General features: G+C 52.7%; 8 protein-coding genes across 8 annotated transcripts; 4 read left to right on the top strand and 4 right to left on the bottom strand.

Annotated features, from left to right (window-relative positions):
- Positions 1–603: 603 nt before the first annotated feature.
- CORC01_08989 (uncharacterized protein) lies at positions 604–2096 on the bottom strand (the record flags this gene model as incomplete). Its single annotated transcript, XM_022620619.1, has 3 exons — positions 604–825; positions 925–1701; positions 1980–2096. The coding sequence occupies 3 exons, from the start codon at positions 2094–2096 to the stop codon at positions 604–606; spliced, it is 1116 nt and encodes a 371-aa protein (XP_022472866.1).
- Positions 2097–3715: 1619 nt separating this feature from the next.
- On the top strand, positions 3716–4178 carry CORC01_08988 (acyl CoA binding protein; the record flags this gene model as incomplete). The annotated part of the gene is made up of 3 exons (XM_022620618.1): positions 3716–3812; positions 3882–3949; positions 4029–4178. 3 exons carry the CDS (start codon positions 3716–3718, stop codon positions 4176–4178), a joined length of 315 nt encoding a protein of 104 aa, XP_022472865.1.
- A 160-nt stretch (positions 4179–4338) lies between these two features.
- On the bottom strand, positions 4339–6014 carry CORC01_08987 (tyrosyl-DNA phosphodiesterase; the record flags this gene model as incomplete). The annotated part of the gene is made up of 3 exons (XM_022620617.1): positions 4339–4757; positions 4806–5580; positions 5640–6014. The coding sequence occupies 3 exons, from the start codon at positions 6012–6014 to the stop codon at positions 4339–4341; spliced, it is 1569 nt and encodes a 522-aa protein (XP_022472864.1).
- An 868-nt stretch (positions 6015–6882) lies between these two features.
- CORC01_08986 (uncharacterized protein) lies at positions 6883–9437 on the top strand (the record flags this gene model as incomplete). Its single annotated transcript, XM_022620616.1, has 4 exons — positions 6883–7646; positions 7863–8076; positions 8147–8232; positions 8492–9437. 4 exons carry the CDS (start codon positions 6883–6885, stop codon positions 9435–9437), a joined length of 2010 nt encoding a protein of 669 aa, XP_022472863.1.
- Positions 9438–10591: 1154 nt separating this feature from the next.
- CORC01_08985 (thioredoxin) lies at positions 10592–12958 on the top strand (the record flags this gene model as incomplete). The annotated part of the gene is made up of 3 exons (XM_022620615.1): positions 10592–10785; positions 10843–12556; positions 12611–12958. 3 exons carry the CDS (start codon positions 10592–10594, stop codon positions 12956–12958), a joined length of 2256 nt encoding a protein of 751 aa, XP_022472862.1.
- Positions 12959–13809: 851 nt separating this feature from the next.
- On the bottom strand, positions 13810–16930 carry CORC01_08984 (uncharacterized protein; the record flags this gene model as incomplete). The annotated part of the gene is made up of 10 exons (XM_022620614.1): positions 13810–15117; positions 15175–15277; positions 15332–15613; positions 15674–15773; positions 15825–15944; positions 15999–16022; positions 16071–16341; positions 16411–16421; positions 16483–16656; positions 16714–16930. The coding sequence occupies 10 exons, from the start codon at positions 16928–16930 to the stop codon at positions 13810–13812; spliced, it is 2610 nt and encodes an 869-aa protein (XP_022472861.1).
- A 1703-nt stretch (positions 16931–18633) lies between these two features.
- On the bottom strand, positions 18634–18987 carry CORC01_08983 (uncharacterized protein; the record flags this gene model as incomplete). The annotated part of the gene is made up of 1 exon (XM_022620613.1): positions 18634–18987. The coding sequence occupies one exon, from the start codon at positions 18985–18987 to the stop codon at positions 18634–18636; it is 354 nt and encodes a 117-aa protein (XP_022472860.1).
- A 2318-nt stretch (positions 18988–21305) lies between these two features.
- On the top strand, positions 21306–21779 carry CORC01_08982 (uncharacterized protein; the record flags this gene model as incomplete). Its single annotated transcript, XM_022620612.1, has 1 exon — positions 21306–21779. One exon carries the CDS (start codon positions 21306–21308, stop codon positions 21777–21779), a length of 474 nt encoding a protein of 157 aa, XP_022472859.1.
- Positions 21780–22505: the final 726 nt, after the last annotated feature.

The following is a 22505-nucleotide window of genomic DNA, read 5'->3' as shown; positions in this document are numbered from 1 at the left end:
CTTCAGGTGCCGGGCGGTTTGCTTGGGTAGTGTTTTAATTCCGTTCTATTTCTTCCCAAAGGGGGAGCAGGGATGAGCCTGATCTGGCACGGGTACCTTTTCTGCGTCCAATTCAGGGAGCTGCTTTCATCTCTACGCATATCCTATGTGCATGTAAAATCATAATATTCGCCATTCCCCTGCTGAGATTGATGAGATGAGGAGAAGGCAATGGCCTTGAGGCGTAAAGACTGTACCTTTATAGAAGGCAATGGGATCGATAAATAAAGCATGCGGATTCAGGCCACTGGGTGTTCATTCTTTTCCGTCCTAGCGATCATTCTTCTCCGGTAGTGACCCTCGCGAGTTATTAGGGCTGATGGGTGATGAGAACGGTGCTTAGGATAAAAGAAGAAGGGTGTGACAAGAGTCGTGAGCATCGGGACAAGGACTGGATCCGAGATGTGTATTTCTACTCTTTGAGGACGTATCGTATTATTTGAATAGAATGTATGAGTGTAGATACATGAAACAAAACTCCAAATGCCCGCCCCAGCACCAAATCCCTATCGCGTCACTACAACAGCCAACCCTCGCGAGCCTGACTTTGTCGACCGCTTCTGCTTACCACTGACCGCCATTGGCATACGGCACAGCCATCGGCATCCCGAGATTACGGCTCTTGACGGCCCAGATCATCAGAGAGGGAGCCTTGACCCAGCCGATGCGGCCCGCGCCGCGGCTACGACCTGTGGCGCAAACGTAAACGTCGACGGGCATGCCCTTCGCGACCACCTGGTCCCTGGCGTCGATCGCGAGCTCAATGTTCTTGACTACGCCGGCGGCCTATTGTAGTTTGAATTGTTAGTGCTTCGTTTGTCTATTTATAAACCACATCGTGGCACCTTGTGGGTGGAAGAAAGAGAGGATGGGGATGTGACGCACCTGCTTATCCGTGACCATGAAGCCCGCCCGCGGGTACGAGACGATGTCTCCGCACGCCCAGATGTTATCGACACCCTTGACGCGCATAAACTCATCCACGTTGACGTACTTGCGATCGTTCAACAGGCTGGCATCCAGGTACTCAGTGTTTGGCACGAGGCCCATGGTCGGCAGGTACAGGTCCGTCCGGATGACCTCGCCACTCATGAGCTTGACCTCAGTCTTGCCATCCGGCAACGGCCGCGAGTTTGCGACGCGCGCGTTCTTCTTGACCTGCACGCCCAGCCTCGCAATTTCGTTCTCGACGGGCCGGGCGATGGTGTCACCCGCGAGGATCTCGTCGTTGGCGGACAGGAGGTGGACCTCCTTGTCCTTGAATTCGAAGCGGATCTCGGCGGCGCACTCGACGCCCGTGGGGCCCGCGCCGGCGACGACGATGTGCTTGGCGGCCTTGACCTTTTCGGCGGTTGCGTGAAGGAGGGCCTGCGTCTCCTCGTGGGTGTTGGCCGATTTCCATGGCATGTCGGGGGAGGCGGAGCGGGCGCCGGTGGCGAGGACAAGATAGTCGTACGGCAGGGACCTGGGCCCGGATGAGGTCGATACGAGGGCCGACTTGCGTGCCACGTCCAGTCCCGTGGCGGTTCCGAGGACGAACTCGAAGCTTTCCTTGGGATAGTGGGCGAAACCGGGCTCGATTGGCTGGAAAACCTGCTCGTCTTTGACGATGCCGGGCACAATAGCGCGGACGGACGCCATGTTCCAGTAGAAATGAGTGGTCTGCCATTTTCATTAGCCTTGCCCATATTTTCCCTACACTGATTTCTTATGAGATATTCAAACTATCCTCCTCGCAATTCTCATCATTCCCGACTCCTTCGATTCCCATAAGACGAGGTAAGCTGAACTGTGGGTCGTTGTCTGCAACTGCCTTACGCCGCCCCCACAGGCCTCTGAGCTTGGTGGCGCCCCTTGCTTCTGCCGAGGTCGTCCGATTTCAAGAATATTCAAAGATTTGATGTGTGCCAATCATAGTGTAGACTAGAAAAGTTTCTCACCTTTGAAACCAGGATCACTCTAAGGTCCGGCTCTTTCTGGCGGGTGTACTTTAGCAGACGATGAGCTACGGCCAGGCCGCCATATGCGGCGCCGAGAACGACGACTGTTTTGACCATATTGCCTCTCTCTTGTGCTAATTTGTGTTCAGATAGTACCTATCCTTCTGAATATTGGTGGTAAGTGGGACAACCGCCTTCCTTGGCGGAAGTAAACGAAGGTATCCGTCACGTTGTCGAACAAATATCTGCTTCGCGTTGATGGGTTCTCAAGGGATCAAGGGAATGTTGAGTAACTTCAGCCCACCAGATTTTCCTCAGCCAAAAGCTGCGACATGTCTGGTATTTATTCTCATTCATAGCATGCTCGGGCCCGAGGTTCAATATAGCCTGGCGGCATGTATCCGATGCGCCCCCTCCCATCTCAAAGTGTCCGGATACGCGTCCCCTCTCCAGGCTGCGGTAATGAAGGACGCGAATTGGTGCCATTAGTATTTTCGGGCAGGTTTCAGTCTCAAAGTCCGTGCCGTTTGCAGGTTGGTAACACAACATGTGGTTGGTAAGTCAGACAGAAAGCCTTGGACTGTCCGTCATTGGATGGGCGGGCCTGTCGATCCCCCGTTGTCCGTTCGGCTTTCCCCACGCCCAGACAACGATGTGACGGACTGTCATTCGACGATGTTGGTATGCACGAGGAAAAAGAACAGACGAAAACAAAGGTTGAGCTTGGGCGGGTTGCTGCATCGAGGCTGGTCCAGGTTGGGATGCTGATGGTGTAGGGGTTGTTGATATCATTTGCGTTTCCATAACGTTTCCTCACAATGAATACCAGATCCTATCCTCGTCCACAGCTCTAGAGCAAGCTTCAAAATGCAGCAACATGTCGGGTCCGAGGGCAGTTGTCACTCCCGATTCGTTCAATTCGGACCAGCCCGTTTGGTGCGACTTTAGACTCCAGAGTCCCCTTCTGAAGAGAACCAGCCGTGCTTTGGCCAATGAAGCCAAGTTGCTGTGGTCCGCTTGAGACACGAGCCATGCTGAGTAGTTACTGGGAGTAATTCAGACGCCCGCCATCATCTCTGCTTGAAGAGACGAGTATCGTTGCAGAATCCGATGCCAGCCTGGTGAGATCAAGCGCTCGGGTGTCATTTTTTGGACTGGGCGGCTGCTAAGTCAACGAACTGCCAAACTCCTGCCGAATGCCGTGAGCACGGCCGAACGGTTAACGTCGACTTTAGAGGCGGCAGGTCGAGGGAAGATGCCGGCAGATTGTGCTCTGGCCAACCATGGATGTGGTGAGCATGTCCCCTTCGGCGGAGAGAGGTTAACCATCGCTACCGATAAGGCTGACCGTCGGATTAGCTTGAGGATGATTGTACAATGCTCCGAACGGCTTCGTTGACTTGTCCAAGCAGCGGAGAAGGCGGCTTAACATTAGGCCGATACCCCATCAATTTGGGGTTGGCAGGCTTGTGGCAATAGACCACCTGAATCACCTGTGGCGGTGCAAGAGGACCAAGGTACAAGGTGCAAGGGCCGACCCAATGACAGCATCAGCTGCCCCGCGCATATGATGAAGCGGGTGTGTGGGACCTCCCTTTAACCCCGCCAAAGGTCCAACCCTTTCCTCTGCCTCCCAACACTGAGAAGCGCTCAACAATCCCTCCCCCGAATACAACTTCGCGACTACACAACCACGAAACTCAGAAACCGCTTTATACCAAAGACTCCTAATCAACATGTCTGCCCCCCAGAGCGAAGCCTTCAAGCAAGCTGTCTCCGACAGCAAGAAGCTTACTTCCAAGCCCGGAAACGACGAGCTCCTCGAGCTCTATGGTGCGTCGCCTCCCGCAAACCCCAGTTACCTCGGCTCCTTTCAAAGCTGACATTCGAGGGTAAACACAGGCCTTTACAAGGTCAGCACTGGCGAAGACATCTCCAGCGCCCCCAAGCCTGGCATTTTCGACCTCAAGGTGAGTGGCACCACATCTACAACCGAGCTCCCTAACCAAATTGGCACGTGATGGAAGCTGACGTTCGGTTGCGTCACAGGGCAAGGCGAAGCAGAGCGCGTGGCAGAAGGTCGTCGACGACAACGTCACCCCTGAGCAGGCCCAGGAGAAGTACGTCGCCCTCGTCAACTCCCTCAAGGAGAAGTACGGCTACGATGCCAACAAGGAGCCCGAGGCCGTCGGCGCGTAAACGCTACCCCATGCATGCTTCTAACGGCCATGAGAAACGACACGGGTTGATATGGATTATCAATGATTTCATTGCTTGAGTACATGCCGAGCAAGAATCGAGGATCAATATAATGATACCAAAGTCGAGAAGAGTCACATGTGACAAGCGCAGTAAGGGCTCAGGTCTCCCAAGCACCCCACGCTCTCCCCAACCTGTCTGGTTCATCGTGGGCCACCGATGCCACCCAAGGAATCTCGTCCTTTCCGTACCTTTGAAGAGGCAGGTTGTACGGGATCCTCAGCCCGACTACCGGTTCGCCATCGCCCGCGTCGTTGGGTGGCATGTCCGTTTCGAATGTGCCCAACATAGTTGCTTTCTCCTCGATGACCGAAGGCCATACCAAAACTCCGACTTCCCACGATGCAATCCTAACTTCCTGCGATGCACTTGCTGCTTCACCCCACGCTTGTTTGGAGATGTTGGCAGACGTGACAAGGGCCCAATCTATCGAATTTTCGCCGTAGCGAATGTATGTCTTGATGTGAGGTGCTGCCCGTTGTCTGCCGGATTCTTGGATTACTGCTATGTCGTTCAATGCTATGACAGGTCAGTTGTGTAATTTTATGTTGAGGTTTGTCACCAAACCTTTGCCATGAGGAGCATCGTTCGCCCAGTGACAGAAAATGGGCCGAAGGTATGCCAGTTGCTTCGCCTGTTGCTGCGATTGGATCTTGGTGTGAATTGATGCTCCAGAAGCATAGCCGTCTAAACTTTGCCTGATCTCGTCCGCCGTGGGAAAGACGACCTTGAATGTCGGTCTGGGTGTCTTCAGGGAGTTGTTCTTGGATACGGTGAGAGAATCAAAAAGACTTTTCTGCAGCCAACTGTCGGTGGGCCCCAAAGTAGCGATGGACGATATCTGAACCACAATCTCAGACTTTCCTTCTTGGACCGGAACATTGCGCAGGGCTCTCTTGAGCGCGGGCCATCCCCAGGTTGTTTGTGAAGTGTCGTGTACGGGGTGACGGCCGGGAACGCTAGCGATGAGTGTTGCACGTACAGTCGAAAAGTCGTATTTGCGCAACTCCTCTACTAAGGCTATAAGGATTGGTCTGCGTACGTTGTACGCTCTTAGGTAGCTGAGCAGGTCGTGTTTGAATTTTTCTCCCGTCCCAAAAGGATGGCTATCCGGCGAGGCATCCTCAACATTATTTTCCTGAAGGAGTGGCAGAATTGGTGATCTCCAAACACCATTGGTCATATTCGTCCAGTCCTTGGCAATCATATTGGCCGTATGTATGATCACTTGGGCCGAGTCGTCATGCCGAATCAACACCATCATTTTCGTATGGTGCGTGCCAAACATTTCAGGCATGAAAGCCCCGTGTAGCTCAACGTTTGGATATGCTTCTGCCTCTTCCTTTTCGATATCAGCATTCAGAACTTTTCAGTGCCTTGTGATGGTCATGGTCGACTTACCTGAAGGGTTGTACGATTTGGGTCCTCTCTTTTCCAGAAACCGTGGATGACGTGGACTTTCACAAGGTTTCTGGTATCCTCGTCAAAGTGGCTCATGAGGAAGTGAATGTCATGAAGAAAGTTGAACTCCCAACATTCTGCAATCAGAGGATCGCCCAGGATGTCCGCGAGACCGACCGAGTCACGATTCGCAGCCTCGGGGAGATCACGGATTGTTGTCAGCTGAAAAGGTGATTTTATTCGCAGGCCTCCTGATTTCCTCTTCGTAGGAGGACTTACAGGTCGGTTCAGGGATTTCAAATCATCTGACTGGGCCGCCGGCACCGGTTCGTTCACGTCTTCGGCAAGCCGCTGCCGTTTGGATGCTCGCTCCATGGTGAGAAATCAGTCAACGAGTGATCGGGTGCAGTATGTTCGGTCGTTACATCATTTAACAGAATGTATAAAGTTTGACTCAAATAGTCCGAGTAAACCAACTGGGATGAATCGGTGGTCGAGGTGTCGTAATGATGACCGATGGAAGGAGGGAGCTTGCCGAGTTGTTGCTCTAGGCAGGTGGCCACGGCTCAGATCCGGTTAGGTACCTACCTTACCTACCTTCCCTAAGTACACAGCCGTCAGGCGTGTCTAACCCTCAGGTTTACCTCTGTACCGAGAAACATTTAAAAGCCAACCAAACCTACTGTATTTCCAGTTGCCTACCTTAATTAAGCTACACATGAATCCTAGGTAGCCGACGTGCAATAGACATTTGAGCCTGGCGATTCTCAAAGCAGCCCTTTGTCTTGGTGACCGTAAGTGAAACCCCAACAAGAAAGAGCCCAGTGATATTGTCGCTCCCAGCTTGTAATGCGTCTGCTGTAGGTCAATTGTGGCAGCAAACAACACACCTATGCAACTCGTCTCCTCTCGGCCTGCCGCATATCTTCCACCCTCGTGCACTTTTCCTTCGTCGATGGAATGCAATGGCAAGTCAAGCTATCTTTCGAGCTTGACCCCTCCCTCTCTTGGCCGCGGGCCGCTCTGGCGGTGTTTTGATAGGTTGAGCTCCCGCCTGCAAGCACTGCCTGCGTTCTATTGATCCCAATTTGGCCGGCTTCACTTTTTCAGTGAAAATGGTTCGTCGAAAAATTTCAGCTAATATTTCAGCTGATGATCTTTGCATTCCCCCACTCTTGCCTACTTCAAGTCGACGGTGCCATCATGCTTCCTCTCCATCCTCTCTACCCGCACTCAGCTCGAAATGGATCCTCTTTCCATCACCGCAAGCATCATCGCTTTGGTACAGGCATCGGCGGCTGTTGGAAAAGGGGTCAAAATACTCCTTTCTCTTCGCCATGCCCCGGCGGACTTTTCTGAGCTCGTTGACGAGCTGACTACTCTCCAGGCTGTCATCGAACAGGTCAAGAGCCCGCTTCAGAAGATAGAGACGGGAGATGTCGCAATTCCCACGCTGAATATAGCTCCAACCTTGGCTTTAAAGCAGAGTCTGGAAATTATTCAAGAGGAGCTCCTGGATCTGTGTTATCGTCTCACGGGAACGAACCACGGCGATGAGATGAGCGGGCAGCTTCGAGTCTCAATGTCGAAGTGGATACGGGAAAGAAGCAATATTGCCAAGTTGAAGTACAGGGCAACCAATACCAGGGCCTCCTTGATGCTCTGCCTTTCTGCTCTAGTCTCATCCCAGAGGTACGTCCAAGCTGACCGTCAACGACGGGCGCTGTTCAGCGGGTTGTTGACCACGGACAGTTCTCATCAAGCCAGAGTCATGCTCGAAATTCGTCAGCTCATCGAAAACTCTTTCCGGGCTTTGCACGAAGAACGCAGAATTAATCGAGAGATGCAATTCATTAACCAGGCCGGTATCGAAGACATAAAGGCCTCACTCGGCCAGATGTATGTCAAAGCTCTCAAATCAGAGGACTCACTGCAACGTAGAGACCAGTCTTCCAACGTGGCTAGCAACGGTCCACGCTGTGTAGAGACCGGTGGTAGTCCCTTTCTGTCAGTGCAAGCGTCAATTCACCGGGAATGCACATCGTACTGCAAATGCCAATGTCATCATCGCTCTAAGCTACAGACACCGACTTGGTTACGCTTAATAATTGGGACCTTCTTCCTCGAGTACAACAGCATACCACTGCTGAGGCCCAGAAAATGCAACCTCCAGGCGTGTTCTGGATCACCAGCTTCGTCGCGCTTGTTATACTTCTTCCCCAGATGGCTCCTCTTACGTGCCCTCTTTGTCGCTACTTCCCGGAACACTCTGACTGGGGCCGGCTCTTCAATCTACCTCCGCATTCCGCGACTAGTCCCACGAGATCATTTGACATCGATTGTTTATAACTGCGATATCGATTATGTAAAACGAGGAATCTTCAACTCAACTGTACTACCGACAGATGTAGATGAGGATGGGAACTCTCTTCTTATGGTACGTCCATGTATTTCAATGACTGTAGACCAAGCAATTCCTATGATCTTACGAATGGCTCCCTCTTTAGTTATCGCTGCGCGACGTCAACTTGACGCTCTCGGAATTTCTGATCGAGCAAGGATGGCCACTGCATGCTGAGAACGTTACTGGCTGGTAAGCCAACCATATCCGGTGCCGCACTGGGTTCGGGTTTGACCTGTGTTAGGACCGCTGCCACACGCTCTCGTCTGCTCTATTATGCTGTGGAACAAAATCAAATTCAGTCTCTTAAGCCCGAGCATCATCAGATGCTCGAAAAATTGACGTTTTCCCAAGAGTGTCGGACATCATCGTTGATACACGATGCGATTCTCGGGGCCATACCGACATCTTTGTCAGACGCAATCACACTAGCTCGGTCTGACATTGATAGCCTGGATAGTTACGGGTGGTGTCCACTGCACTGGGCGATCTTTCTGGCCGATTACGCTTCATTCGATATGCTGCTGTACCGTGGTGCCAGTCTCAAGACGACTACGAGGAGCGGTTGGACACCACTACATTACGCCGCGCGATACGAACCTCTTGGTTCAGTGAGGATGACCCGCGCACTTCTTGAGGCAGGCGCAGATGTTGATGCACAGGTCAACAACTACCGTGGTTCCAGAGGAGAGACAGCGATCATGTTTGCGTTCGACAACCCCGGCGTCGTGGAATTACTGCTGCAGAAGGGAAGTGCTTTAGTAGTTGAGACTGACACAAATTGGGTATGCCCGCTCTCGTATAGGGCTCGCCGCACGAGTAACGTCGCACGTTGGGACCCGAGGAGGTGCTACTGGGACCGCTCTCTCGACCTGCTCTGCAATGCCGGCATGGACCTCAACGTACCGTCCAAACAAGCCGGGTTTGAAGGCCGGACACCGATCCATGACACGATTCTATGGCGGAACGCAGCTTTGCTGGAGCTCCTGATCCAGTGCGGGGCCAGGCTCGATGCCATAGACAAAAATGGTTCCGGTGTGCTCCACTTCGCGGCCCAAAGTGCCAACCAGGAGCTCATTGACGTCTTGAGCGATGCTCGTATTCGCGGTGTGAATCCTGATCAAGCAAACGCGGCTGGCGATACCCCAATGAGAATTATGACGGCCAGGCTGTATGGCAAGGAAGACTCCAGACAACCAGGCGAGACGGTGCCGACGTTCGACGAGTGGTTGGCTTTCAGACACTTTTTGGAAGATTTACGAGAACGCAATCGTGAGGATTTCTTGCTGGGTTCTAAACGCATGAAAACCCCAAGAACTCGTGAGCGGGGCTTCCTGTTTGTCGATGATACCAGCTCCGTCGGGATTTCAAGCAGTAGCAGTGACGATGTGGATTAGTCGTCGACCCAGCTGTAGCAAAAAGGGAACACAGGTCTAGTAAACCTTCATGTTGGTTCAAGAATCAGACAACTAAGTGCCCTGGGGTCAGGGTCTTTTCGTACCGTTGTGTATGTAAGCCCTGAGCTTGGGTTTATGACGATCCGCACGTGCCATTGGAACAAACCTCCATGGTGTTCCAGAGTTTGTTGCGTGGCACGGGTGATTAATTAACATTTGATTTAAAATGGCGATCTGAGATGGATAAGCAGCATTCTATTCTTATCGCAATCCGGATCCGCCCCGCTGCCGCCCCAAGCAAGATGCGAGATTAAACTTTGCCGAGCTTTGAATGGCAAAGTCAACCAATATTGGTGGGGACAAACCGAGCAGGCGGACAGCTGGCACCTCAAGTTCCCGCAGGTGTCTTCCCACACTCTCCACTTACCGCCAGCCGGCCTTTGCCAGCCTGCCAGCGGGACACCAAGAACGGACGGGATGGGGCCAGGCTTGGGGAGTCTTGGGTTGAGGTGGTTCAGGGTGACTGCCCGGAGAGTGGAGACTGCGGCCTCACCCCATCCAGGCACCCAGGACATGGCGACACGAACGAAGCATCCGCTGTTGCCTTATCTACCAGGCAGTAATCCCATTTCCGTGTCTGGCTGTGCAACGGCCGGACCAAGAACCAGAACCTGGACCGCGCTACAGAATCTTGACACACAGTCTTCTCCTGACCTGCCAGTCCTGTCGCTCGTTTTGCTGGTCCCTTTGCTTGGCTTCCCCCTTTGCAAGGCACCACCAACCTGCCACCACCCTTTCTTTTCCTCTTCGTTCGACGCCGCCGCTGGACGATTTTCGGGGGGCTTTGACCCAAGACGAAGAAAGGAACATTAGCTTCTTTCTCGACTTTTCTACCCTCCATGTCTCCGGCGATCTAAAAGGTTTTTATCTTAACCCTTCGCAAACCCCTCGAACGACCTCAATCGCGACTCGGATTCGATCCACACCTATCTGACGCTGCACCTTTTGCTTGCGAATTGACGACACAATCGCGCTTTACCGCGCCCTTTCGTTTGATTGCGTCTGCTCAGCCGTTACTGGCATCATCCGACAAACTAAGCTACTTATTTTCGCTCAAAGTCGCCGCACTCACGCGGTGTAACCTCGTCGCGGCAATGAGGTTATCCCCCTTGTTCCTGTTTCTGGGCTCGACCCTCCTCTGTGGGGTTCAAGCGGCAGAGACAGAGAAGGATGAACGGGAGAACACCTACTTCAACTCCATCAAAGTGCCACCAATACTCGAGCTGACGCCGGATAACTTCGACGAGGAGGTCAAAGCCTCACGTTTTGTGCTTGTCAAGCACTACAGGTACCCGATCATGCTATCGCCCACCCATCCGTCGCGCAGCTGCTGATGATGGAATAGCCCTTACTGCCCGCATTGCATAGACTATGCGCCGATATATCAGACCTTGTACGAGTGGTACTACACCTCGAAGCCCCACTCGAAGGAGGACAAGACCTTTACCGAGTTCTACGATTTCCGCTTCGCCACGATTAACTGCGTAGCCTACTTCGATCTTTGCGCTTCCCACAACGTCGCGTCATACCCCAGCACCATCCTCTACAAGAATGCGGAGCTGGTCGAGTTGATTAAGGGTGTTAAGGACATTGACCAGATCAGCCCCGTTCTCGAGAAGTATCTGGAGGCGGCCAAGCCTGGGTCCAGGCCCCGCACCCTCGAGTATCCCGAGCCTGGTGACAAGAACTCCCCCGAAAAGGCTCCCGGAAAGAAAGACGACTCGCAGAAGCCTGTGGACGTCAAGGCTGACGCCGAGACGGACGCGAAGGCTGAAGACAAGACGCCGCCTAAGGAAGCGACCAAAGCCCCTCCAAAGGCTCCCCCTGCGAAAGAGGACGATAAGCCTGCGGGCGAAACCGATGCAAAGGGTGACGCAAAGGGCGACGCAAAGACTGATGCCACGAATGACGCCGAGGCCGACGTCAAGGGAGACGCAAAGCCTAGCACCACCGAAAAGGCCGTTGCCGCTCCCACCAAGGCCGTCGCGAAGAAGCCCACAGTCACACCTAACAAGGAAGGCAATTCTGTGCCTTTGAGTGCTGAGAGGTTCCAGACCTTGGTCACCATGACCCAGGAACCCTGGTTTGTCAAGTTCTACGCGCCCTGGTGCCATCACTGTCAGGCCATGGCACCTAACTGGCAGCAACTGGCCAAGGAGATGAAGGGTCGTCTGAACATCGGAGAGGTCAACTGTGATGTGGAGACTAGACTCTGCAAGGACGTTCATCTTCGCGGCTACCCCACCATCCTCTTCTTCAAGGGTGGCGAGCGTGTCGAGTACGATGGCTTGAGAGGTCTCGGCGATTTCGTTCACTACGCGGAAAAAGCCATCGACATCAGCGAGGGGGTACAGGATGTGGATGCCGAGTCCCTGGCAGTTCTCGAGGAGAAGGAAGAGGTCATCTTCATCTACTTCTACGACCATGCTACCACCACCGAGGACTTCATGGCCCTCGAGCGCATCCCTCTCAGCCTTATTGGCAAGGCAAAGCTTGTGAAGACCAAGGACCCCGTTCTCTTCGCTCGTTACAAGATCACGACCTGGCCTCGCTTGCTCGTTTCCAGAGAGGGCCGCCCCACATACTACCAGCCGCTGACACCGAAGGAGATGCGCGATATTCACCAAGTCTTGAACTGGATGAAGTCGGTCTGGCTCCCGATTGTTCCCGAGATGACTGCTTCCAATGCCCGCGAGATCATGGACGGCAAGATTGTCGTCCTCGGTATCGTCAACAGGGAAGACCAGGAAGGCTTCCTCAGAGCCAAGCGCGAGTTGAAGAGTGCTGCCAACGAGTGGATGGATAAGCAGATCCTTCTCTTCCAGCACGAAAGGCAAGAACTGCGAGATGCGAAGCAACTCCGAATTGATGAAGCCGACGACCGCGGCGACCAGCGTGCGTTGCGCGCAGCCAAAGCCATTCGCATCAACATGGACAAGTCGGACCGGAAGCAGGTTGGCTTTGCCTGGGTTGATAGTGTTTTCTGGCAGAGATGGATTCGCACCACGTATGGCATTGATGCCAAGGACGGAGACCGGGTCATTATCAACGACGAGGATGTGAGTACAATCATGATGCACACATGTGAGCAGCCAGACTGACTTGGCATCTAGAACCGCCGCTACTGGGATACCACTATTACTGGTAACAACATCCTTTTATCTCGGACTTCGATCTTGGAGACCATTAACAAGGTCGTCTCTTCGCCGCCCAAAATCAAACCCAAGCTCACCATCTCGAGCTTTGAGAAGATCTTCTTCGACATTCGTGTCACTTTTGTTGAGCATCCCTTCCTCACCATGGGCTGCATACTTGGCCTGGCATTTGGAGCCTTCTCATGGTTCCGCAGCCGCTCCCGTAAGGGCCGTGGCGGTCACTTCCGCCTGGAAGAATCGTGGGGTAACAAGGAGCTGATGAAGGAGGGTCTATTGGGGCCCAATGGCAACGGCAAGGTCGACTAGAAGTTTGGCTTGCTTGAACAGGAATGGAGGAGACTGGAGGAACAACGCTGCCCTGCACAGCATGATCTTGGCAAGTTGGACTAATGGAAAGCCATGAATGAGGCTACGACGATTTGGGGAACATTGACGTCAAAAGTGTGTGTGCGTGTCTTTTTGTTGTTGTTTTTTTCGCGTCCACGAGGGAAGCAGATGACGTATAAAAACCCAAAGCATTGAGGTGAATACTCACGGAGTTGACGGGGACCTTTCTTTTTTAGTTTTTTCTTCCTTTTCCAGCTGTGTGTCTCTTTGGTGGGAATTGGCCCATAGGGCCTAGAGGTCTGTATAATACTCCTTACGTTTGACAGTGGCTGCGGTGGTGGAATAGGATGAGGATGAGGAGGAGACAATACAACGCCCTCGTCTATGAACCACTTTGACAGATTATGCATTGTCTTTTTTTTGACAATTTACTCATGGATGGACAGAGAGGCCCTTCACCTTGATGTGGAGGGAGTTCGCCGGCATGGTCTGCATGGATATTTAACTGCCAACACATGTGTCGATTACGTGACTTGATGTGACCTGATGCTAAGATTCACTTCGGTTCATAATTCTAAGGAGTAGTTTCACTAGGGATATTCTAGTCGGACGAGAAGCTGTTGTTTGATTGTTTGTTACACACGAGACTTTCGACCCAAAGAGGCTGCAGAATCCCACCCCAAGACTATTCATTTCCTCCTGCTCTAAATGTCAAACGTTCCACCCACTTCATCCAGTCATTGTTTCTGTAGTTGCATCGTCTCTATTTCATTTCAGTTCTCCTACATTTGTGTACGTGCAGAATGGAACGGTCGTTACAGTCCTCTCTTTTACGTGTAAATCTCATCGGTGAAGCTGTTTAGAGACAGTCCCTCCTTGGCGATGTCGTCCACGTCGACGAGGAAGTCGAGGGGCATCTCGACAATGTTTCCCCGCACACGGTTGAGCCAGTCCTTGAGCTCGCGCACGCCACCGGGGAACTCCTCGCGGACGACGTGGCCGTACTCGACCTTGCCGCGGTCGGCGTCCTCGGCCTTGTTGTCCTCTTTCTTGGCGCCGGGGATGATGAAGTACTTTGAAAAGAAGTCGTCATAGTCCTTCCAGGTGCGGACGTGGTCGTTGGGCACGTTGTGGAAGACCTTGGAAAAGACCTCGGTGTTTGTGCGGGCGGTACTCTCCCAGAGCTCCCAGAACTGGCGGGACATGGGGTCGCGGACGAGGCGGTCGGCGGGGGAATCCCAGTCGTAGGCGTTGGGGCCGCGCTCGATCGAGGTCCAGTTGTCGTTGGGGCGGTCGCAGGGCTGGTCGGGGAGGAGGCCGAGGTGCTTGCGGAAGATTTGGCGGCGGAGAGAGGTGGCGAACTTGGAGGCCGTGTAGGGCCGCCCGGCCATCTCGGACTCGATCGGGGTGGGGTCCTCGATGACGACGGCAATCTCTGAGTCGTGGGTGCCGAGCTGGGAGCGGTCATTGAGGTTGGCGGAGCCGCAGATGACGAGGCTGTCGTCGGCGATGAGGAGCTTGGAGTGGATGTAGAGCTCCTCGCTGACAAAGGCGTCGAGCTCAGCCTCGGGCTCACCCTGCCACGGGACGGAGTGCAGGTCGCGGCCGCTGTCCATGTAGCACGCAGACACCGTGTCCCAGGTCTGGTCCGAGACGCGGGAGGCGGCCTCCTGGTAGCGCTCGTACTGGGAGTCGCCGCGCGTGCCGTAGCCCTGGCCGCGGTCGCCGTAGCCGGCCCCGACGTCGTCGTCGTGCTCGCGGCGGGCGTCCTCGTAGCGCACGCCGGAGCGTTCTTCAGCGTCGGCCATGGTGGACGAGGTGTTGATGCGGTCGTAGTTGCGGAGGTTGTAGAAGCGAATGTACCGGCCGGGGTCGTCGATGCCGCCCTCGGAGCGGAGGGTCTCGATGATGGAGTACCCGCCGCGGGAGATGGAGTTGTATTGGAACTCCATGATGGCGCGAGTGCCGAGGGCGTCGTCGGCCTTGAGGTCGCCGGCGAAGGCGGGGACGGCGGGCATGGCGACGACGACCTTGAAGTTTTCGCCGTTTTGGTGGGCGCGAATGATGCGGTCGACGATGGCGCGGCCGATCTTGTTGGTGACGGGGTGCTGTTCCTTGCTGGTGGCCGTGATGAAGAACTTACTTTTGTATTAGAGTGATTTGTGGATGGAGGTAAAAGAAAGGGGGCGGTTTACCTGGTTCTCCATATAGACGTAGTGCTGAGCATTGGTGATGGCATGCATGTAGGCATTCGCAATCGAGTGCTCGGTTGGGTGGCCAGCAGACCACTGCGTACAGCTGCGTGTGGTCCGTTAGTACTTTGTTTCGATAGGAAGAGACTCTCTGTATTACCTTCGTGTGAGCTGGATGTTGGCAGCACGGTCACCGCGGTCGACTCTACGAGGACCGTCGTCCTGGTTGTCGTCACTGATTGCCATGCGACTGATCCCTCGGTTGATACGGTCAGAAATGTTGCCAAAGAGGTGACTGGTGTGGCCACCACCGCCGAAGAAACCACCACTTTCCGTCTCGTTCTCGGCGATTCTCCCAGCGTCGGCGTTGGCGGCGGCTCCTCCAAGAGTCTGGTACTTTCCAGGGTTTTTCTTGCCATATTTCTCGCCATATATGAAGTTCCTACTCATAGTTAGTGGCTGACTCTACCTCCATTGGAATCGATAGCTCTCTTATACGGACCATCTGTCAACGAAGTGGTCTGCCAAGTTTGCCACAATAGGACCGCTTAAGCTGAGACTGACATCGGACCAGCCCATTCGGGAGCTCTTGGTACGGTCGACTGCTTCAATGTTAGCACAGTGAAGTAGGTGATGTTCCAGGCTTGGCTTACGCTTGTTTTGCTCCCAATTGTCGACGTCAGCAAAGTCGTAGACGCGGGCGTTGTTGTAGTCTTGACCGGGAAAGATGACGGCGTCCAGGTTGCCGGGGTGGGCATCCGCAATCGGATGACCTGTTTCTGTTAGGAACGTCTCCTATTAGGGGATTAGAGGTAGTCTCGGCTTACTGTTGGTGTCCCATCTGCCAAAGCCTGTCATACTATTAGTGAATGGCCAACATGCTTGGCAGTTTTACTTACACATATCGAGACCTCCCATGAAGGCAATTTTACCATCGATCAGACAGAGCTTCTCGTGATGGGCCCAGAACAGGGTGACTCCATCGGTCGCCGTACCGTAGATGGCCTTGATGGCATCGCCGGAAGCTTTGGACAGGGTGAAGGTATTGGCATTCATGTTGGCGAAGTTCTGCTTGAGCTCAGCCTGGAAGTCGTATCCGGTGGGCACATGGTCAGGGTGTCGAAACACGCCAATGTTGGGATGAAGGCTTTCCAGGTATGTCCTTGTGTGCTTGATGAGAATGTCAGCATGACTTGAGTTTATTGGCGTGCATTATCGATGTAATCGGTGTTGACTTACTGAGGACTTCACTAGTTGTCATGACTTGTTAGTCTGGCGTTCCGATGACTGTTGAGAGTCGGGATCACTCACGGGTCAAGGCGGCTTCGACCTCCTTGTAGACGATGATGTTAACCTTGACACCTCTCTCGGCAGCAGCCTTGAGCAGGTTGTCGATGCGATAACGCTCATTCTTAGAGGGAGGACGGCGTAGATACAGCTCCGGGCTCAGCCACCAATCCAAAATGTAAATGCTCTCGTGGGCCTCTGAAGCTCACACAGTCAGGGACAAGATAACGATTAACTGAGGTGGTGTTTACTCACGTTCGATAGCTTCCGAAACAGCCCAGAAGTAGGAGCATCCGTCGACATACCACTTGGCATTGCCGGTATTCTGAGGAGAAAAAGATTGGAATCGGTTCTCGGCGTGAGCGGCGGGATGGTGCTCGTGGCACTCGTGGCCCGAGTGAGTGTGGGCGTGTCGCTCATCCCCAAAAAGGGCTTCGATGCCCCGCTCCACCTTGCGGAAGATGTGATCCATGGCGGCGGGGAGCTGCTGTTGAGCTCGTATGAGGCCGAAATGGGAGGGTAAGAACGGAGGGTTGGAAATGAAAATGGGTGTCACAGAGAAAGTGGGAGTTGTAAGAGTTCTCGACTACGTGAGTGTCGTTGAAGGAAGCTTTGGACGAGGAGGGGAACTCTCGGAGTTGGTGTTAGGTAAAGGCGGCGATGAAACAGGGTCCAGAGAGCGACGTCAGAGGGGCAAGTGCATAGTGCGAGGGGAGGTAGCCAACTGCAAGCTGAGAACGAAGTGCCATATCCGTATCCCGGGCACAAATCGAGGGGCGGTCGGTACGTTACGTTTTCCCCAGCAAGCAAGCGGGCACCATACACTTCAGGTAGATGCGGTGAAGGGAGCTGAAGGTGAGACGACACCAGCGGATGGTCCGTGTGCCCCGAGCATCCGTGAGTGGGTGGCCGGCTTGCATTCCCTGCATCCATAAACAGGACGGGAGTCCCAGGACAGGCATTAATTAACTATCCTACCTCACTTGATATTTTGGGTTCGAATGGCCTAGGTATGAGTTATCTACGCTCTTTCATTTTGAGACTCACTCAGTTTTGGTGTGCCCTATGAACGGGTGATTCAATCAATTAACACAGAGACATTGGACAGCTAGACCTATACGGGTTGCACTTCATTTATATATTGTCGCTCAAAGACTCTGAAGATCGAAATCGGGCCATTGTGTCTACTATACATCAGAGTAAGTTTTCGCGCTATTGACATGCCAGAGTGCTTGGCTCATCCGCCCCTCTGGACTTTCATGTTCTGGCAAAGGTGAATTTCGCCTGTTTGATCTCTTTCTCTCCGGCCATGATCTTGAAGACCAGAAGGCCAGTTTCGTCGCTCATCTTGATTTTCAGTGCATGAAAACCTCGTACTTCTCCTGCCCCTTCTCCACAATATATTTTAACTCCACCGTCACTTTCCATACAAAGATCGTCACTCGTGTACTCCACTTGTCCGATTTTCTCAACTCCTGCACTTGCATCAGCGATGTTACCTTTACAGAAGCGTGATCCTATCAAGAACACCCACGATCGTTCTCTATTGTCTCATGTGCTTAGTTCAAGCTACAAGCATATAAGTCGTGGAAGCATGTCGTTCGTTCTGAGCGGCCGATTATTTGTCAGGGAAAACGGCTGTTGATCTCGGGCGTGTTTTGGAGTATGTCATTCTGAATCTTGTGAATATTGTTTCCAATATTTGACTTGCGACATGCACTTACCTGACCAATTTTCCACCGCGGAAATCCTGTCGAGGAAGTCACTTGGTTGAATGGGTCGGTCCAAATTTCTCACATCGTATCCCTGATGCTCTTTCGGACAATATTTTCGGTCAGCATGTGCCCATCCATGGTGGCGCCTGCACCTCTTTTCAGTGATGATTGATCCTCCCACGCCTCTCAAGAATGTGCCACATGCAATAGCCGACCATCTGAGAATATAAAGTCAGTATCATGAGAAGTTTCATTTGATTTTCTTGAAGCATTATGCTCCGTTCACAGGAGTTGTTAGTCGGATGTGCCGATTCCCGCACCATTTCTTCAATTTGTCTTTGACATATGGGGATGACCCAAAGCCTCCAACCAAACCATCGTGCTGATGGTATTCTCAGCCTCATTCCATGTCCAACTTTCCTGATCAGTCACACGCTGCAAAATCTTCTCCACCACTGGATCAAAAAGAGTTTGCCTTGTCTTGCCTGGCCAAGAGAACCTTAGACTGAGCCTCGTAGTAATCCGCCAATTTCGACATTGCTCCCAGGCCCTCCATCCGGAGGCCAAGTTTCATCGGCCTCTTGCTGACACGCTGAACGATAAAGTCCCTCTTCCTGTCTTCGATTTGATCCGCAGATTCCACTCCAGTGCCAGTCTGAGTAAAGGGAAGAGAGGCGAATGCTGTTCCGAATCGTTTGGCAAGAAACTCGTAGAGGTTGCGGTCGACGAATGTCCCACTGCACTTGCCTCCATTGCCGACCCAAAGTCCCTTGAGTCTGAGAGTAGATAATACCCTCTTAATTTTGTACATCATAGTTTCCTTCCGTCTTTAGTAAATCGAGCTGACAGGGCAAGCAACCAACCTACCAGTGTACATCCGCCGACATCGCAAACCATCACACCACTTCCCTCCTGCATGCTGCTAACAAGCCGTAATAGCAAATGTGTTTGTTTCTTATCTCGACGAGATAATGCACATGATTCACGCTGATTCTTAGAGCCACATGTGCCGCCGCTTCTGGCTCAGGTATAAGTATGCTCTTATCGATGGGCCTTGACGCAAAACCTGCCTCCTTAGCCGCAGCCTATGTAAGAATCTTCGCTGTCTCAGACCACGTTGTTGGAACTATGAGCCAAACATCCATCGGAAAGTCTCGCAGAAGACTTCCCCATCTCATCTTCTCCTCAATCGCGGCTTGAAATATTGCATACATGCCACCGAGGTAATCTGTCACGATGTCCTTGGCAGTCTTTCCAGCAGGAAGTTGTATCAATGTATCACCTATACTGCGCTTCAGGTAAGTGTCATCACCGTTGTACAAGAGGAGCTCTTCAAGCCTGACTCAGTCTGATAGCCCCAGACGTCATGGTCAAGGTCACCAGTGTTCTCGGTGTGGTAAGCAATCCGAGAAGGGGCCTTTTCGCAGTGTTTCGAACCGTGGGAGGCGGCGCCAGGAAACTTCGTCCAGGGTTATATATCCCTGAAGTCTGCGTCGTTGAACCATGAGTGACAAGGTGTAAGGCGTTCTATCTTTCGAAGATCACTTCGCGCTCTGGTCGTATTCTCGTCGCCATAGACTTGTGACTCGTGAGTAGTCGAGGCTGATCTTGTCTAAGTATTGGTATGATTCACAGTGGCACTGTAGGTCTCAAGTATTCAGCTGCATGGAGACTCAGGTGTCATCGATGTGGGCCAATGCCTCTACGATATAATCTGTGGCGTGGAACAGTTTTCGGCTCACGCTTGAAGCGCCGCTGCCTGGCACCTACGCATGAATGTCTGAGATTCAGCCCAGCTGGACTTGAAGTGTCGCTTCAGCCGGCACCGGCGAGACCATGTGAAAGTTATCATTATTTGGAATGTCTGGTGTATATAAGCCCTTGAAAGTCGAAGGAGTCGTGAGGCATGATAGCGGCTGTTTGTATGTGGTTTGAAGATAAACTTGACCGGCCTGTTCCTCCAAGACTCGCTTTTGTCAACACATCTGTTGACTTCAGTGTACTCGAAAGAAACGAGATCTGACCGACCTCACCCCTGTCTTTCAGTGGATTAGTCTTTGGAACTACTTATGTTGCTAATTTTTTCCGAACATGGCCCCAGCCGATCAAAAGAACGATGCCGCGCCGGATGACATCTTGCTCATCGCTATCATGGGCGTTACCGGTGCAGGGAGAAGGAACTTCTTAAAGCATCTTACAGATGCAGCCGGACTTAAGGATGCAGGTCCAGTCGTTGGAAAATGTCTTAATCTTTTAAGCCAAATCATTTGTTATACCCATTCATATGCTTCCAACCTTGCTTTCTTCAGGTACTTAGAGGACCGAAATGTTCGAAGTAAACTTTAGAGAACATCGATTCGTATTCCTCGACACAACAGGCTTTGACGAAACTCACTGAGGCGATGGTGATGTTCTGCAGAGACCCTGAGCACCTCTTACAAGAACAAGCTCGACCTCAGCAGGATCAAATATCTTCATCGCATCAAGGACGAGCGAGCCAGTAATGGAATTCAGAGAAACTTTGATGTCTTTTGCTATCTGCTCGGAGACAGCATTTTTGGGAACGTTCTTATGGTCACGACCTTTTGGGATGAGCTCAAGCTTATTGCCAAGTGCCTCTCAGCGCCCAAGGGAAGCGGCTACGTCATATCGCCGACGTTGCGACTGGTGCGTGAGCTGAAAGACGTCGGCATAGGAAAGCAGAGGAAGCGGGAGCTTCTCAGCTTCTCAGCAAGCCTGATTGGTGGGGCGAGATGAAGAGTAAGGGCTCGCAGATTCGGCGCTCCGACAACACACAGCAATCCGCCGTCGACCTGCTCAGGGAGGGTTCTGCTTTGCCCCCTGTTGGTGGACCAAGGTCTCGATGTCGTGGAAACGACGGCTGGTATGGCGCTCAACCATGAACTAGCAGACTAACGTGTAAAATCTGAGGAGGAAATCAGAGGTTGGCACGAGAAACAGGTAAAGGCCCGTTTCGCGCAGAATGAGGCTCTTCAGATGGCTTTTGAGAAGAACAAAGAAGAGAAGAAAGCATTGGTGAGGGACCTCATGAATTAACAGGAAGCACTACTAGTTGAGAACCGAGAGGTATAATGACACCAAGAGCGGGTATACGCAGGTCAGGTTATCCGAATGGAACGGGAGAAGAAGTCTTTGCGCGACAGACTTCGAAGCCTGGAGAAGCAGTCTCGGTCAGAGCCGGATACGGCAAAGCGTCGGATGGATGAGGTGATAAAGAAGTTCAACGGTGACTTGGAAGAAAAGGGCAAGGAGAAGGCCGGCGTAATCAAGATTGCGCAATTGAAGAAGGTGAAGGTGAAGGTAGAGGCCGTGGGACAAGAATGGAAGGCCGAGATGGAAAGACTGACCGCGGAGATGGGGGAGCTGCAAAGAGCAACAGAGGCAATCGAGTATTCGAGAAGATCTTACCTGGACTCGCGTCTTTTGGAGTTACAGGAGCCGAGGACCTCGACTACTTTGTCATTCTGGGAAACGTTGTGCATCTTTGACCCAATTAGGAGACTTTTGCTTGGCCTCTTCAGCCGAAGAGGTGTCTGGGAGCGCTTTACGAATCGCCTCATTAGACACAATTCTTTTTCTCTTTGAATACTAACACATATTTCGTCGTTAGAAGTACAAAGTCAAATATATTCTACTGGAAGGCGGTAGCTCGGTCACTTCTGGTTCCCTCTTTCGCTTGGTGGTAAGGCTTTTGTCGAGCGAGGTGGAAGGGAGTCAAGAGACCGGGTCTAGTTCGGCGTCCGTACTTGGCCTGCGTTATCTTCAGCATCAGCCTTTAACCTTGTCTGGCCCACTTCCAAGACAGATCATCCAGGGGTTGGACTGCAGCTGAGCCACGTGCTGTGCGTCTCCTGGGACAAAATGCATCGGACAGCCGAGTCTGGTGGAGAAACGAGCTGGATATGTAAGAAGTTGATGAATGAGACATAGGTATTGAACCTGGGGCCGTTGCGGCTGCCAATGGCCATCCAGGCATGTAGGGCAGACCATCAGCGAGCTTCCTGAAGTGGACATGTCGCTGCAATATAAGGGAGGTGCCACAGGTGCTTGGCTGCACTGTCACAATCCGTCGCATCCTTCTACGCGGGGGTGCGGTTTGTCTGCTGCCCCTTGCGCCGGGAATTCCCTCGTAGCGGCCACCTCAGCCTGTGGGCTTGGGCCAACAATCCCACCTGTGAGACAGACACTGGCCCCAACTGGCACAGAGCTACTAATTAATTATTGGATCGAAAAAAGAACCTCCCCTGCCCGAATTCACTCTCGTCTGTCATAATTCCTCCCCGTGGAGCTCATATTTTCAACGTCCAGATC

This window comes from Colletotrichum orchidophilum (genome assembly GCF_001831195.1).
Source record: "Colletotrichum orchidophilum strain IMI 309357 chromosome Unknown Scaffold_79.1, whole genome shotgun sequence".
Lineage (NCBI taxonomy): Eukaryota > Fungi > Ascomycota > Sordariomycetes > Glomerellales > Glomerellaceae > Colletotrichum > Colletotrichum orchidophilum.
The sequence above is the reverse complement of the archived record's forward strand: the minus strand, read 5'-3'. Positions and strand labels throughout refer to the sequence as shown.